Source organism: Mastomys coucha, unplaced genomic scaffold, assembly GCF_008632895.1.
Source record: "Mastomys coucha isolate ucsf_1 unplaced genomic scaffold, UCSF_Mcou_1 pScaffold2, whole genome shotgun sequence".
Lineage (NCBI taxonomy): Eukaryota > Metazoa > Chordata > Mammalia > Rodentia > Muridae > Mastomys > Mastomys coucha.
The window spans coordinates 15,995,089-16,013,375 of record NW_022196902.1 but is presented as its reverse complement, the minus strand read 5'-3'; the positions used below and the strand labels follow the sequence as shown (position 1 = coordinate 16,013,375).

At 40.1% G+C, this 18,287-nt stretch overlaps 1 protein-coding gene across 1 annotated transcript; it reads left to right on the top strand.

Moving 5' to 3' along the window:
* The first annotated feature begins 10,291 nt into the window (after positions 1-10,291).
* LOC116097711 (trace amine-associated receptor 8b) lies at positions 10,292-11,387 on the top strand. The gene has a single exon (XM_031380322.1). The coding sequence runs from the start codon at positions 10,325-10,327 to the stop codon at positions 11,357-11,359; it is 1,035 nt and encodes a 344-aa protein (XP_031236182.1). The 5' UTR covers positions 10,292-10,324; the 3' UTR covers positions 11,360-11,387.
* The last annotated feature ends 6,900 nt before the right edge of the window (positions 11,388-18,287 follow it).

Here is an 18,287-nt window from a genome sequence, read left to right as displayed (position 1 = left end):
GGTTAGAATTTGAAGGAAGATGTGAATTTTATATTTAAAGTGTTAATTCAAATGAGTGTGTTTTTAACCTTTGTGGTCTTTCTTTGAATCAAAGGGAATCAAACAGGAAAAAAAAGGGTTGTTTTAACACAAAAGGAACTCAAACCAATATTTACTGCAGGAATGGGTCCTTTTAGTTCAGTATATATTTCTCAATCAACATTTCTTTTAATTCATTTTGATTAAAGTATGTGTTGTGTGTTTCAAGATACAGTGCTGATACATTTGAAGTAGAGCTGAGGGTGTCTAGCAGGAAGAGGCTCACAGAGGAGTAGGGGGCCATGAAGCTTCCCAGCTGAGTACCTGTGTGTGGTTCAGAAAACAACCTCAGGCCAAGGCTCTGCTGCTCACCTTTCAGGGGATTGCTGTTAAGCTCCTGTGCTGTGGCCTCACTCCTAAAGATGCTATTGAAAGCTGTGTCTTGCTAGCCTGTGAGTCAGATGTTTTTATGCCAACATGTTCAGCTGCAAATGCAACCCTTGTAGTAATAGAGGAAAGAACCTGAGCACATTGGAAAGCACCTCTTATCATTTTAGGTTTGTGGGAGTCCTGAGATCTGCAGGAGTATAAATGCTCCCCACCTGCCATGGAGCCTTCATGTACCACACAGCCCTGCTTCTCCATCTTTGAGCCACCCCTACCAGTGGCCCAGGAGGTCACTTAGCCCAGTAGCCAGTTTAAACTTCCTTTTTCTCCTCCTTAAGCAAGTGAGGCTTTCCTAGCACCCTGGCCCTGGCCAATGTTGTACCCTCAGCCCAGTAACCCCTATTAGTTTAAATAGCTTCCCTCCCTGTCATTGAACAAGCTGACTCTCTGGTGGTATGCCCCAAGAGTGGTGCTCACCACCACTGGAGGTCTCTTTTGCTCCCCTGCTGTCCTGACATGCTTCGTGCCTCAGGGTCCACCAGCATGATCACTACGACTGGCAAGGCAATGTCTGAAGTGCACACTATAAGGGGAATAAATCCTATCCAGAGTCAAGTTCTTCCCCACATCACTAAGTGGGGAATATCCTCACAATCAGTGCCTTGCTTCTTTCTCTACTCCTTATTTCTTTCCAAAGGATGTTTTGTGGTAAAGACTTCTGTGTTTGGTTCCCTGTGATAAAACACAATCACCCATAGCCTCTGCCAGCCCCCATATCAAAATCCTGCAGAGCCAGGAATGTGTTCAGAGCCAGATCCATGGAAGAGGGACATGAGCTCTGCTCTCAGATGGTCCCTATTATCTCAGACATGGGGCTGAACTTGGTCTTAAAACCTAGTGATCTGTAGTTCTTGACTTATTTGCTTTGTCTAATAAAAGGTTCCATACTATTGCAAAGGAAAACTAATCCACTTATACTCTGGCATAGCTACGGAAATACTATGCCTCTCATATAGAGAAATAATTACTTAAATACAAGTTCAATTTTATTGGTCAAATATAAATCAGTTTTAAAGTGTTTCTTAATTCACAATAGCTTTTGTTCACATGTGTTTTCTCAGCTTGATACTGAAGTTGACAACTAAATTATGTAAAGCTTTGTGTATTCTAAAATTAGTATTTAAAAGATGTGCTCAGACAAATCTCATAAAATATCAGCAATTGGAAAATTCCCATCGGTATTCTTCAATATGTCAACTTTTCCAATAATTTAGTGGTAAGGCTATCAATAGTTTATCAATAACAAAATATAGACAGAGTAATAGCAGATTAGGGTATAGAACAGTGATAGAGTTTGCCCAGTAAGTGTGAGGCCACAATTCTCATTCCTAACATGGCTAAGGATAAATGAATGAATGAATGAATGAATGATAACAATCATCATTCACACCTAGATTTGTCCATGAGACCAAGTATTACTGCAGCAGAGGTTTCCATTTGTAACAGAAGCCACACTAAATGTTCCTCTGACTAGGTGTCATGGCCTCTTTACTCCCTGCCATCCAGATGCCATGTTTGTTTTTATTTCTCTCTACTGCCTTTGACTCAGTCTTACTTTCACACATTTGAAGGTCAGCCCTAAGGAATCACATTTCTCATACATTTCTATAAAATGTGGACAAAACAATACTTGAAATACTAATTTCAACATTAATTTATTTCAAAATAGGCATTAAAGGCAACATTCGCTGCCCCTAGTTATCCTGAAATTTTACTTCTATTAATAATATTTTCATTTATTGTTATAACTGATTCATGTTGAAAATAGTTATTCTGACATTTATGTACCATGATGCTAACAAGATATCAATGTATACATTGTGTCATATTTTTGTTTAAAAATGAGTAATATCTACTTATTTAGTAAGAATCTCCAATAAAGCATAAGGGAATTGACAGGGCTTGTTTCAGACATTAACCTTGTGGACTGTGCCTGTTTTAGGGGCTATGCTTTTCCTTCGTCTTCCATTTTCTTGTTTTCTCTTCCTTATTTGTTTGTGTCTCTCAGTCTTTCTGTCTGTCTGCCTATTTGTCTGTCTGTCTGTGTGGATGCACGCCATATATGTAGGTTCCTGTGGAGACCAAAAAAGTCATTAGATCTCCTGGAGCAAGAGTTACAGGAGATTGTGACCTGCCTCATGCATGCCTTAGAAACTGAACTCGGGTCCTCTGAAAGAGCAGCAAGCAATCTTATTGCTGAGAACTTCTCTTGCTGTCATTTGCTGTACTATTAAAAATATTGTTGTGATACTTAAGCCACAGAGTGAAGTAGTTTTCACTTTTAGGTACAAACATTTCTGTCTGCTGTCACCATGCTGGAGGTTTACAGAATATACTAAATCGCAAAAAGTTTGGGGTTTTTTTTTAATTTGTTTTTTTTGTTTGTTTGTTTTTGCTTTTTGGTAAAATCTTGTCTGTGCTATTTGAATGTTTTGAATATTGCCTTGCCATTTTTAAACCTCTAAAGACAGTTTTAAAACAAACAAGGTGCCAAGTTTTAAATTTTCACCCATCTAATAATGGGTCATAGTCTTTCATTCTTAAATCTTATATCACACTTCATCTTCATTTGGTTTTGCAAAATGCTTAATGATTAAAACCTGAGGAGAACCTAGTAGTAGTTGGTCTCTCCTTACACTGACTGAGAATATAAAGGCCTGAGAATATTCAAGACTGACTATAAGGACTGCATATGGCAGGCTTGATTTGATGACAGGGTTTTTGTTTTTCTTGTTGTTGTTTTTGGTTTTTTGTCTGAAGAGGCTGTGCACAAGGCAAGGGTTCAGAAAGAGCTCCTGAGGCCAGAAGGCCTGTGTGTGAAATGCTCAAAATCCTCTACATCATTCCCTGGCTTCACTTGGGTTAAGTCACCTGCTATTTGCAAGGGTGAGGTCTCTTCTGGAAAATGGACGTAAAATGGACTGTTGTCCATGAAACACTGTCTGGAAAGCAAAGTAGACTGTCTCAGTCAGGGTTTCTAGTCGTGCACAAACATCAAGACCAGGAAGCAAGGTGGGGAGGAAAGGGTTTATTCACTTTCCACATTGCTGTTCATCACCAAAGGAAGTCAGGACTGGAACTCAGGCAGGAGCTGATGCAGAGGTCATGGCTTGCTTCCCTGGTTTGCTCAGCTTACTTTCATATAGAACCCAACATTACCAGCTCAGAGATGGTATCATCCACAATGGGCCCTCCCCACTTGATCACTAATTGAGAAAATGCCCCACAGCTGGATCTCATGGAGGCATTTCCTCAAGGGAGGCTCTTTTCTCTGTGATAACTCCAGCCTGTTTCAAGTTGACACAAAACCAACCAGTACAATAGATCTTCCTGTCTTGATCTTCTTGGGTTCATAGCCACTAGGCTTAAAGATCTCTCTGCCAAGATCCAGGTCAGAAACTTGAATCTCTCAGCCTCCAGATTAGGACCACAGATGAGCCTTCCAATTCTGGATTGTAGTTCATTCCAGATATAGTCAAATTGGCAACAAGGAATAGTCAAAAAATTGACAACAATTCATAGAACAAGAGACTCTGAAGGCAAAGACCTGGTGAATCACTGTAGCTGATGTGTGTAAGCAAAAATAATCACAAAGATGTGTCTTTCAAAAGATTTTAATGCATGTCCAGTAAAATGAGTCTACAAGCAAGTCCTGAATACAGTATCAAGTCCAGATATTCACAGGAAGATCAGGAATCCAAATGTAAAGAATAAAGATGATGCAATTACAAAATAAAATGATGCTTGCATGAACAGCTTGCAGCACACTAATGTTATGTAGGTTTTCAGAACTAGTATTTTGTTTTTCTTATTGTTACTTTATTTATTTATTTCTTACTTTAAATATTTATTTACTTATTTATTACTTTAAAAGTAATTAAAAATACATTTTGGAGAGATTTTATATACTAAATTCTGAATCTAGGGTAACTACAGCCATATATGTTTTTAAAGTCAACACTCTATTCTCATTGTGAACAGGTTAGAACAGAAAAAGAAACCCGAGTCCAATATTTCCAAAAGTGCAAAGCAGAGACTTTCAATTCAAGAATTACATAGGAAATTATTAGATGTTTTATTTTGTCCAAACATATACATATATGCACATGGCACTAATGCCAGAGGGTAATAGTGCATCATTTCATAAGAGAGTTCTAAGCTTAGCATTGTACACCATGTTAAGAAAAAAAGCCATAAATGTCTAGAGTCCCTGAAGACTCATGGTAGAGTAAATTTGCAAAGACAGCAAAACCCAGTTGAGAGCCCTGCCCTGGTGCCCTCCTCCAGCCACTGTCCTCTCCCTTGGAGCCCCTGCACTCCAGGCGACTATGAACAGGTGTGTGCTGTGTCTCCCCCCCTCAGTGGTATCAGCTTCTAAACAATAGCTATTTCCTAAATGAACTAAACTCATCCATATGAAATAGTTCATCCATATGAGATAGTTTTAAATGCTCCACTATTTCCAGGGGTGTTCCCTTCTGAGAGCACAGTGACTGAAAGAGAAAATGTGAAAACGTTCAGAGAGTTAGTTCATACAGTCAATAAAATACTGAGTGAAGTTCTAGAAAGGGAAGATTTAACTAGGTGGGGGAAAGGCCTGTTGTTGACATGAGTGGAGTAAAATCAACACTCCAGCTATTGGGAAGAGTCGCCCTCTCTGTGTTCATCTGAGGCCATGCTGAGCAAGTTTAACTCATAGCTGTCACTTCGCTGCATACCGACACAATGAAGCTACAGGTTCAGGACAAACCCACCTGGAGCTTTTAATCAAGTCCTCTGAAGTATGAAGTCAAGGTCACTGGGGCAGTAGAGCGTAGTAGCATGATCTCTGGGCTCATGGGGCTTCTATGGGTCCACCAACTTCCTTGTGCCTGCCCTCAGATGGCTCACTTCCACTGAATGATCCAGGAAGACCTAGGTCACAATGGACAGTGTTAGACACCACAGGATCACTTGATGTCAAAGTTCAAATGTTCTATCACCACTTCAGTTCAGAAATGCACAAAGAGCTCTCTTTCAAAACAGTGTGTTAGTCCACCATTCCACATTGCTTCAAAACCACCAAGGGCTCCCCTGTTCACTCCAGTGCAAATCATCATCAAGATGTCTCTACAACTGCTCCCTCCAGCACCACAGGCCACCTACTGTTCGGACTTTTTATCAAAGTCCATCTAACACAGGGAATCCTCCTGCTCTCACCTCCAGACAAAGCCAGACAGAATGATGCTTCTAAGTGGGGTGGGGGGTATCACCTTGAGGTCATGAAGAGGTCTACCAGCCCCTGTGCTACTTCTTGATGTGTGCAGATACAGGATGAAGTCATTTGACCTTTCCTTTAAGTGGGACATCTTTGACTAATGAAGTATAATAGCCCTGAATCTTTATAGGAACTCTCTACTGGCTTACAGGAAACATTCTCCTTACTAAAGCTACAGGAAACATTCTCCTTACTAAAGCGTTCAGTGTTCTAGGTAACACCTGCTCATCCCTCCCTGTGTATCCTCAGTGTAATGGATCCACGTGATCTGTAAGTTGCCTGGATGATGTTTCCTGTTTGTGTCTTTATTTTGTTGCTTCTGTTTGAGTTTTTCATCTTGCCATGTGCTTTGGAAATGCCATTGATCAAACGGTCAGACAGTGTGTGTCAGTCGAGGTGAATGAGGTATAGAGGATCTGAGAGTGTGAGCTCTAAGACTTCTGTGACTGAGCAGCACAATTATCTATTTCGTCCCTTACAATTAATGTGTTTCTGTAAACCAATTACAGAGCATCTTTAGTACCTTTGCCCTAAACAGTAGATAGATTTTCTCTTTAAAACATTTCAACCTACCCCTCTAGAAAGAAAGAGGTGGGTTTTTTTCAGTAGTTTTTCTTACTGTTGTTCTTTACAATTATTTTATTTATTTACATTCCAACAGTTGCCCCCTTTCCAGTCCCTGCCCCAAGTTCTTTAGTCCATTCCCCCTGCCTCTGGTAGGATTTTCCTTCATTGCCCTCCCACCCCCACCTCACCCCCATCAGCGTCCCACTTCCCTGGAACATCAAGTTTCCACAGGATCAAGCACAACCTGCCCCAGTAAAGCAGTACCGTGAAGTCCTCATCTACGCATGTGCTGAGGCCCATGTATGCTCCTTGGTTTTACAGTTAGTCTCTGAGAGGTCTGGGGGTTCCAGGTTCGTTGACACTGTTGTTCTTCCTGTGAGGTTGCAATCCCATTCAGCTCTTTTAGTCCATCCTCAACTCTCCCATATTGTTCCCTGGCATTAACCCAAAGGTTGTCTGTAAGTGTCTCCATCTGTCTCAGTCAGTTGCTGGTAGAGCCTCTCAGAGAATAACCATGCATGGCTCTTGTCTGCACACACAATATGGCCTCAGTAAAAATGTCAGGTTTTGGTGTGTGCCCATGGGATGGATTCCAAGTTGTGTCAGTCACTGGGTATCCTTTCTTACAGTCTTTGCTCCATTTTTGTCCCTTCATTTCCTTTAGACTGGAATAATTCTTGGTTAAAACTTTTGAAGATGAGTGGGTGGCCACTGTCTCAACTGGTGGTCATGTCTATTTACTGGAGGTGGTCTCTTCTGGTCCCATCTCCCCACTGTTGGGCATTTCAGCTAGTGTTATCACCATTGAGTCCTGGTATGCTCTCACATCCCAGTTCTCTGGGATGGTCTAGAGGTCCCCCCACCTCACCCCTAACCCCCACTGCTACATATTTTGATTCATTTTCCTGATCCTCTGGGCATCCCTCTCTCTTTCTATTCATACCAGATCCTGCCCTCCCCCCTCCTGCTCACCTCTCCCATCCAGTTTCCCCCTTCCCTCTGCCTCCCATGATTATTTTGTTCCCCTTCTAAGTGGGTTTCAGGTATCCATACATGGGCCTTCCTTCTTGTTAAGCTTCCTGTAGTCTGTGAGTTGTATCATTGGTATTCAGAAAGTTTTTGGCTAATATCCACTTATCAGTGAGTACATATCATGCATGTCATTTTGGGTCTGAGTTACCTCACTCAGGATAATATTTTCTAATTCCATTCATTTGCCTGCAAAATTCCTCATTTTTAATAGCTGAATACTACTATGTTGTGTAAATGAACCACATTTTCTGTGTCCATCTTCATTTGAGGGACATCTGGATTGTTTCCAGCTTCTGACTATTACAAAGAAAGCTGCCATGAACACAGTGGAGCATGTGACCTTGTGATAGGTAGGGCATTTTTTGGGTATATGTCCAAGAATGGTATAGCTGGGTCTTTAGTCAGAGCTATTTCCAGTTTTCTGAGGAACCACCAGATTGATTTCCAGAGTGATGTACCAGTTTGCAAACCCACCAGCAATGGTGAGTGTTCCTTTTTTTCCATATCCTTGCCAGCATGTTCTGTTACTTCAGTTTTTGATCTTAGCCATTCTGATTGGTGTGAGGTAGAATCTCAGGGTCATTTTGATTTTTATTTCCCTGATGATTAAGGATGTTGAACATTTATTCTTTAAGTACTTCTCAACCATTAGAGATTCCTCTGTTGAGACTTCTCTGTTTAGCTCTGTGCCCCATTTTTAACTTGATTATTTGGTTTTTTGGAGTCTAACTTCTTGAGTTCTTTGTATATTTTGGATATTTGCCCTCTATATGATGTAGGGTTAATGAAGATGTTTTCCAAGTCTGTAGGTTGCCATTTTGTCCTATTGACAGTGTCCTTTGCCTTACAGAAACTTTTCAGTTTCATGATATTCCATTTGCCAATTATTGATCTCAGAGCCTGAACCATTGGTTTACTCTACAGGAAATTTTCCCCTGTGCCAATGTGTTTGAGGCTATTTCCCACTTTCTCTTCTATTATATTCAATCTATATGGTTTTATGTGGAGGTCTTTGAAACTCTTAGTCTTGAACTTTGTTAAGGAAATAAATATGGATTAATTTGCATTCTTCTACATGAAGATCATCAGTTAGACTAGCACCATGTGTTGAAGATGTTTTCTTTTTTCCACTGTATAGTTTTGGCTTATTTGTCAAGAATTATGTGTTGATAGGTGGGTGGGTTTACTTCTGGGTCTTCAGTTCTATTCCATTGATTGATCTGTCTGTCTCTGTACCAATACAGGGCAGGTTTTGTTTTTTTTTTTATCACTATTGTTAAGTAGTATAGCTTGAGGTCAGGGATGGTGATTTCTGCAGTTCTTTTATTGTTTAGAATTGGTTTTGCTATCTTGGGTTTTTTGTTTTGCCATATGAAGTTGAGAGTTGCTCTTTCCATGTTTGTAAAGAATTGTGTTGGACTTTTGATGGGGGATTACATTGAATCTGTACATTGCCTTTTTGTAGGACAGGCATATTGTTGCAAAAAATACTTAATAAAGTTCTTGCAAATGAAATCCAAGAACACATCAAAACCATCACTCACCATGATCAAATAGGCTTCATTCCAGGGATGCAGGGATAGTTCAATATACAGAAACCCATCAATGTAATCCATTATGTAAACAAACTCAAAGGAAAAAAATCACATGATCATCTCATTAGATGTTGAAAAAGTCTTTGACAAAATCCAACACCACTTCATGTTAAAAGTTTTGGAGAGATTAGGAATTCAAGGCCCATACCTAAACATAGTAAAACTAGTATACAGCAAACCAACAGCCAATATTAAACTAAATAGAGAGAAACTTGAAGCAATTTCACTAAAATCAGGGGCAAGACAAGGCTGCCTCCTCTCTTCCTGCCTATTCAATACTCGAAGTTCCAGCTAAAGAAATAAGACAATAAAAGGAGATCAAGGGGATACAAATTGGAAAGGAAGAAGTCAAGGTATCACTATTTGCAGATGATATGATAGTACATATAAGTAACCTCCAAGATTCAACAGGAGAACTTTTACAGCTGATAAACAGCATCAGCAATGTGGCTGTATATAAAATTAACTCAAACAAATCAGTACCCTTCCTTTATACAAATGATAAATGGGATGAGAAAGAAAATAGGGAAATGACACCCTTCATGATAGTTGCAAATAATATAAAATATCTTAGTGTAATTCTAACCAAACAAATGAAAGAACTGTATGACAAGAACTTCAAGACCCTTAAGAAAGAAATCAAAGAAGACCTCAGAAGATAGAAAGATCTCCCATGGTCATGGATTGATAGGATTAACAGTAAGGAGTTTTTTGGGGTTTTTTTGGTTTTGTTTTTTAAACATCTGAATTGATAATTGCTTCATCCATCAGGAGGAAATATCTTTGTATCAGGCTAAGGATTGTAAATGGTTAATATTGCCAAATACTGAACTTTTCAGAGCAATCGAAGAAATTCTTGGTTGTGATTATCAGCACTAATTGAACAAATTATCAACGTACAGAGAAACATGAATTGTAGAACTTACTAATTATAATGTGCTTTGAAGATTCACACCTTGCACTGTAGGGATTCCTCATGTGGAGTTTACAGTGGTTGGAATGGACTGGGTGGCTCCCCAAACATCATACGTCTTGGAAAAGTATTAAAGGTGACTTTTTGAATACGCCATTGTATTAAAAGCCATCATATTTTGCAAGAAAGGAATCTATCCTCCATTACTCAGGTAATATGTTTTCTGGACACTTGAAAATAGGTTTTACCTGGGATTAACAGTGAAGGTTAACATAGTTATAGGAATAATTATGTAATTATAGATGCAGAAATTGATTTTCTAAGTTTTTTAATTTCTTCTTTATAATTAAAATAGAAAAAAAGGACTTGTAATCTTGAGCAATATTTAAAATTAATTCTTCAGAAAAGAAGTTCCATTTCTTTAATTTTTATATCTTAAAATTACTGTTGTATTCTAGTAGGACAGAAATCCCTCAAGCATCAAAAAGCAGAATCATGAGCAGCACCTTTTCCCCACCAGCCCTGCAGCTCTGCTATGAGAACATGAATGGATCCTGCATTAAAACTCCCTATTCACCAGGGCCCCGGGTCATCTTGTACATGGTCTTTGGCTTTGAGGCTCTGCTGGCAGTGTGTGGGAACCTCCTGGTGGTGATTTCAGTTCTCCATTTCAAGCAGCTTCACTCTCCAGCCAATTTTCTCATCGCCTCTCTGGCCAGCGCTGACTTCTTGGTGGGCATCTCTGTGATGCCCTTCAGCATGGTCAGGTCCATTGAGAGCTGCTGGTACTTTGGAGACACATTTTGTAGCCTTCACAGTTGCTGTGATGCAGCATTCTGCTATTCTTCTCTCTTCCACCTGTGCTTTATCTCTGTGGACAGGTACATCGCCGTCACGGACCCTCTGGCCTATCCCACCAAGTTCACAGTGTCTGTGTCTGGAATTTGCATCAGCATCTCCTGGATTCTGCCCCTGGTGTACAGCAGTGCAGTGTTCTACACAGGCATCAGTGCTAAGGGGATTGAAAGCTTAATAAGTGTTCTTAATTGTGTAGGGGGCTGCCAAATCGCTGTCAATCAAGACTGGATTTTGATAGATTTTCTTTTATTCTTCATACCTACCCTTGTTATGATCATTCTCTACAGCAAAATATTTTTAGTAGCCAAACAGCAGGCTGTAAAAATTGAAACTTCTGTAAGTGGCATCAAAGGTGAATCATCTTCAGAGAGTCACAAAGCCAGAGTGGCCAAGAGAGAGAGGAAGGCTGCAAAAACCTTGGGAGTCACTGTGGTGGCATTTATGGTCTCGTGGCTCCCATACACAATTGACACATTGATTGATGCTTTCATGGGCTTCATCACTCCTGCGTATGTCTATGAAATTTGTTGTTGGAGTGCCTATTATAACTCAGCCATGAACCCTTTGATTTATGCTTTCTTTTATCCTTGGTTTAGGAAAGCCATTAAGCTTATTTTAAGTGGGGAAATTCTAAAGAGTCATTCATCTACCATGAGTTTATTTTCAGAGTAAGCATTAATACCAAATTCAGAAAATTCTTTAAGGCTTAAGACTATGAAATGATGACAGAACTAAATCTAAGATATGAGCTTTTTGAAGCTAAGAAAATACAGCATTAAAAAAATTAGTCAGGATGAAAGTCATGTCAAAGTTAAAATATTAAACTGTCATTGACATGATTATTTTACTACATAAAAACATGGCTTTTATGTCATCAATGTTTTTAAAGATTTATTTACTTTTTGTATGTGAGTATATTGTTGCTTTCTTCAGACACACCAGAAGAAGACATCGTATCCCATTAGAGATTTTTGTGAGCTGGGAATTGATCTCAGGATCTCTGGAAGAGCAGTTAGTGTTCTTAAGTGCTGAGCTGTCTTTCCAGCCCCAGTGCATTGAATTTTAGATCAAATTTTTGGGTGTGGAATCTTTAATGAAATGATCTTTCTTCCTTTGCTGTCTGTAGTGCAGCATTAGGTTTCTATAGTTCAGAATAAAATACCATAAACCAGCTGGCTTCGCTGTCACACAACAATGCAATGTCTCAAAGCTGAGAGCTGCAAAGCTCAAGGTCAAGCCGTGGCAGAGCTGATTTCTTCTGAGGGAGTCTTTCCTCAGCTTGCAGAAGTCTCTTGCTCCTTGTCTGTGTCCTTACCTTTTCTTAAAGGGTTATCAGACACATTGGATTAAGGTGTATCCTCAATTGCCCATTTAACTCTACTGCCTCTTAGAAAGTGGAGTGATAAGAGGTAGAACTTTGTCATTAAATGAATCTGGAAGCAGCTGTTACAGACACATCCACCCACGATGATGCTTTAGAGGGCCAATCTTCCAACTGTTCTCCTATGGCTACTCCTCCATCTTCCCACAGTGTTTCTCACCTCTCAGGATATGAATCAGTGTGGAATTCTCCCGTGTCTATCAAGGAGTGGGGCACAGGAACTTGGAGCATACACCATGTCTTAGAACTGGTATTTTAGACTTAATGACAGCCACTGACTGAAAGTGGAAAAATGCTACACTAAAAGGAAGAACCAAGGAAAAAGTTTCAGGTGTGGTGTGGAAGCTGAATATGTGGGGCATTTGGGAGAAGGAAGAGTATTAGCAAGAAACAAGGGAAGGCAGTGTAGAAGAGGGATAAATTAGAACAAAGTACAGTGGGTTGTGCAAAGCCATGCAATACAATAATAACGGGTAACTTTGTATATTAACCTAAAATTTCTTAATGAAATATTGTATCTATAAATATGTGCTGTTCCTATTTGTCAATTATAAATTGAGGATGTTTTGTAGGGAGGAACGTTAATCTCTAAGTTTCTGTCCTGCATTCGTTTCTTCAGTGTATGATGAGGTAGCTTATCAGCACACACTTAGAGGAAGAACTATAGAAGCATTCTCTTTAGAGCCAAGATGATAGCAGGGTCTAATAGTACCCAATACTATTGCAACATTTGAATATTGTTTTAGAAATAGTAGTTAATAATAATGAAATCAGGGGGAAAATAGATATTGTAATTCAAAATTGGGGACTTAAACTATCATTATTTTGAGATGTGATGGCTGAGAATCGGTTTATTTAAATTTACTTCTTGCCATTAAGCTCTGTTCCTACACCCTGATCAGTCTTTTCATGACCCTGGAGCAGATTAACGACCTCTCTCTCATGCATAGAATTATTTGGTTTGATGAGATGTGGAAGCTCTCAGCCACTTTAGGTTGTGTTTCAGATAACACTTTACATGACTTCCTTTCTACGTTTGTGAAAAGTTCCACCCCTGGGCATGTTGTTCTACTGATGGTTGAATGCATTATGCATACCAATTTTTCAAATGAGAACATTAAGAAAATCTGGGGAAAGCATTTTGAACAAACTCAGTAAACCAACAAACAGAATACATCAGAGAGGTACAAAGGCCATAAGAAATTATTCACGGTTCACTGGGGGAAAACAGAAGAGGCCAATTTAAATTTTAGGGTGACTTTTTCTTCTCACCAGATATTATCCAAATCCAGAAGAAATACTTGAGACCAGGAACTGTCCAGCACAGCTTTGCCAGTCTCATCAGACAGTGAGAAAAATATTACATATTTTTTTTGTAAATGTCCCAACCAGAAGGAGGAGACGCTACCTCATGCCCACAGCCAGTGTTTCTAGTGAAACCTTGGACCACAGCATTCCTGACTATGAGGCCAGGCCTTTCATTCAAATTGTCTCAGGGTTTATGGTGGAGAGGACAGTGGGGAGATGTGGCTGGCTCTCTTAGTGATGTGCTAGAAGCAAGTGTTTCTATCAGCCCAGTGCCTTGAAGTATAGAAATTATATAGGGGAAGTTTGAACTTCCATAAAAAGAATCAGGAACAAAATTAAAGGAAACAATATTGTGGAAAGCAACAGAAGGAATGGATAATTTAAAAAGTGTGGGAATTCATGTTGTTCCTTTATATAGCTAAACTGAATTCCATTGCTAATGTTAATACAGTTAAGCTGAGAGTATTTAATGAAATAATAATCAAATTTGGAAAGTTCAGAAAATAATTACAAGTTGTTCTTTATTTTTATTGAAAATAGATTGTTTTCATACAATGTATTTTAATTACTGTTTCCCCTCCCTCTTTTCCACCTCCCCACATCCCCTCCCATTCGTATATACCCTCTTTCTGTCTCTCATTAGAAAGCAAGCTGATGTATGAAGGATAACATTAAAGTAAAATAAAAGTGATAACATAAAACAAAAATCAAATCAGAATAGTACAAATAAAAAAAGAGATCAAGAGAAGGCACAACAAGCACATAGACTCTGAGACCCACTGTTCTCACACTTAGGAGTCCTGGAAAAACACAGGCCACAAACTTCAATGTTTGCACAAAGGACCTGGAAGTGGGGTGCAGAGAAGCCCTATGTGACATAAGACAAGGACCCTCCAAAGACAGTTTTGAGTTTGTCTTCTGTGGCCATCCACTGCCATCTACTGCTGGGCATGTGGCCTACACTTAAGAGCAGTTTGTTTCCCCAGTGAGCCTCCCTTGGAGAAAACTAAGTTTTCATTTGCAAGTGGTTATCAGTTGGAAAGAGCTGCTGGGTTAGGGATAAGAGCATGTGTTCACCTCTTCCATCTCTAGGAGGCGGTCTGGTGCAGCCCTGTGCATATCATGACAGTCTCTGATTCACATTGTCTTGGTCCTGCTGTGTTTAGAAGACCTTGTTGCCTTAGTGTCCCCTGACCACTCAGGTTCTGATGATCTTTTCTTCCCCTCTTCCTTGGGGTTCTCTGGGGAGGATTTGATGGCAACATCCCTTGTAGGAGTGTTCAGGAGGAGGGTTCTCTGATGATGGCTGAGCAAGGCACTCATCTGTGCACAGCAGAATGTCAATAGGAGTCATTTTATTGCTATCTTTAGAAAGAATTTTAGAACAGTAGTATTTGGCTTTACCTTAGCTCTCTGGCTATGTAGACTTAGGTTATTCATCATCTACACAACTTTAGGTATGGATTCCGTCTCATGAAGTGAGGCTTCCGTCAAGTCAGACACACACACACACAACCTTTTTTTTTTTTCTTTTGGTTTTTTGAGACAGGGTTTCTCTGTGTAGCCCTGGCTATCGTTGAATTCACTCTGTAGATCAGGCTGACCTTGAACTCAGAAATCTGCCTGCCTCTGTCTCCCAAGTGCTGGGAATAAAGGCGTGTGCCACCACCACTCGGCTTCACACACAACCTTTGTGCCAGCTGCATTGGCACATCGTGCAGGCAGGACACCATTGTAGATCAAAGGTTTGTAACTGGGTTGGTGTTTATGTTTCTCCTTTGTTGCTGTGCAGAATAACCTTCCTGTACCAAAGACAGTAGAACATATGGGTGAAGGCTCTAGGTAGGCACCAGCTTGACTGTCCCAGGTTCAATCAATCAGTTTTGTAGATATAAGACAGTTTAAAATTTGCCAAAGGGAGAGGAAAACATCTTTTAACTATTTAAGCTATAGTTATCAACTCTGTTTTCATACCTTGTCAATTTCAGTTTTAATCTTTGAACCTATGCACTATTCCGAACTCAATTTAAATGCTGTGTAAGTTTTATTACCAAAGTCTGTGGAGAGCCGATGACACTTGAGGGAGCATGCGCTATTGACATGATCACAGCCATGCCACAGAGGCCAATGCCTTAGTCCTGCTGAAATAAAAACCCATCTCTTGGTGAGAATGGATGTTGGCAGTGTGTGAGGAAAGTGTCCACCACAGCTGCAGCAAGGGCAGCTTCCTCTTCCCAGGGGACTGCAGCTACAGACAGCTTTCTACAGAGACCCACCTGAGGAGACTAGCTAACCAGTGTACATTCAGAACACTGAGGTTCCAGGATACCTTTGCATCTCCATCGATAAGTATATGGTCCACCCAATCCACACTTTGATTGTGTTACTTCTGTCTATTTTCCTTTGTCTCCTGTTGCCCCAACCCCACCCCAAGGTTCACAAGTCTAGCTGCATGGGTTACAGCTGTAGTAGACATTTTCAAGTCTTTATAAGCTCATATAAAAGACATGCAATCCATGATTGCATTTAATTATAAACCATATGCCTAGATTGGGCAGATCTAGGGCTAGACTAACTTATTCTCCAGCTATAATGCTCCTTGTTTCTTGCTGTTTTTCTTGGCTACACTGTTTGGGTTTATGGCAGCTTCATCCTCCCCCATCTTCCTCCTCTTCCTCTCTCTCTCCCACCTGCAACATCCTCTCAAGCCTATAGTCCCACCTTTCTCCCTCCACTGCCCAATCACAGGCTCTAGCCCTTTATTGACCAGTTAAATTGGGAGAAGGTTCATAAGGCATCATGTGAGTACATGAAGATCTGCTTATCAGGGGCAACCACATCTTGAGGAACCAATATTTAGCATTAGAATACAAGCAGCATTGGACCAACCCACTATGCTTAGTAGTGATCATTATACTTTGTCGGAATATAACTAAGAAATAATTCAGTAAAAATTATACTTCAAGCAAATCTGCCATAAATTCTCCCTGGCCACAAATTATGCTGGTCTTCTCAGCTTACCAGAGCTTTTACTGCCTGAACCTGATGTATAACATCTTCCGTATCTTCCATATCTGTTGGTATCTCATATGTGTGTGTCTGTGCATCTGTGTGTGTGTCTCTCTGTGTGTGTGTGTGTGTATCCAGCTTACACCAATAAGAGTCTCATAGCAGTTGCTGAAAATATCTGAGGAAGCCTAGCTACTACACATCCTAAGCACCTCAAAGTGGAGTCTGCAAATGGTAAGATGTAAATAGTGAGAAGAATCTATACTTGGTGATTTCTACCTAAAATTTAATTTTTTTGTATAGAAGTGGAAGAGTTCAGTAGAGACAATGTAAGTAAGACCAACAAAATGTATTTCTTACATGTACACATATAAAAAGGTTTTCTTACCTGTACATGTATAAAAGGACTTTCTCATGTATACATTCATAAAAGTTCCACCTCAGGACTATGAGTCACCTGTAAGTGCAGCAGTGTGGAGGCCTAGAAGGTAGGGAGTCAAAAGTGGTCTGGGATAAATGTAAAGGCTCTGTTAGGAAATGATGGAAAGAGAGGGGAGAGAAGAGGAGGGAGAGGAAGGGAAGAGGATAGAGAGTATGAAATCAAATCATATCAAATTAAAGAGACCACAGAGCTGGGTTGGAGAGATGGCTCAGCACGGAAGAGTACCAGCTACTCTTCCAGAAGTCCCAAGTTCAATTCCCAGCAACCACATGGTGGATTCCAACAATCTATTATGAATTCTGATGCCCTTTTTTGACATGCAGCTGTTCATGCAGATAGAGCACTCATACATAAAATAAATTGATCTTTTAATTTTTTTTTAAAAAAGTGACTGCACAGCGAAATAAATAAGTGAAAAAGCCACTTACAGAATGCAAGGGAATTTGTGCCAGCTAATCACCTGTTGACTGTTTAGTGTCTAGAATATGTAAACACACACACACACAAAAACAACTGATAAAAATAGTGATTCAGCCAAGAACAGACTAATCATCTGCAGAGACAAAAGAAGAGATAAAAATGGTCAGACTTGGGGTGGTAGATCTCCCTAGGAAAAGGAAATAGAATAGATAAATATAGATGGATGGGGTGAGATCTGGCAAGACTAGGAGGACTAAGCAGGGAATGGGATGGAAGAGGGGCATGAGAGAGGAAATATGGAGAGAGACCACTGAAGTTAAGGGCCACTTGAGTAGCAGTATGGAAACCTGACACAGTAGAAGCTTCTGAAAATATGTACATATATGAATGTGATCTAAATGAAATTGCCAGATAATGGGGATACAAAGTTCCAACTGGAAATTTCTTCTCATCAAATGAAGCTCCCAGTACTGGGAATGGGTTACAATTTAATTGAATTGTTCCCCAAAGAGATCCCAGGGGAACTCTCAAACTATCCAAGCTGTTGTCAAGGCTTCGGGTTGCTTTCCACAAGCTGGTGGCAAGGCCCTATTGTTGAAGGTGACACCTACACAATTCACTGGACATGGAAAAGTAGAGCTGATGTCCTAACTAGGGCCTTCCCCCCTATAGACCAATGCTCTTAGTACTGGAAAGGGCTCTAAATGGTACCAAAGGAGAAAAATAAACACCAAAGGAGCTAAGAACCCTATACTCTACAATGGTGTCTTGCCTGAAAGACAAGGTAGCACAAATGCCGTACCAAGCTTGTAGGAATAACCAACCAATATCTGACTTAAGACCGACTCCACAAGCTGGAATCCATTCCTGGTACTGCTTGGGTGACTCTAGACTCCAGAGTGGATACCCTGGGGAACTAGAGAAAACTCAAATTCTACTGGTCTACTAAAGGAACATAGCAGTAAAATGACTCCTTGTGGTGGCCCTGCTGTGTTCTTGGAAGAACTCAAAACCGAAACCAGAGACTTAGCTCGCTGGGG

Bases quoted from the DNA above. Each gene is read 5' to 3' on its own strand.
- LOC116097711 (XM_031380322.1), top strand. From the start codon at position 10,325: ATGAGCAGCACCTTTTCCCCACCAGCCCTGCAGCTCTGCTATGAGAAC.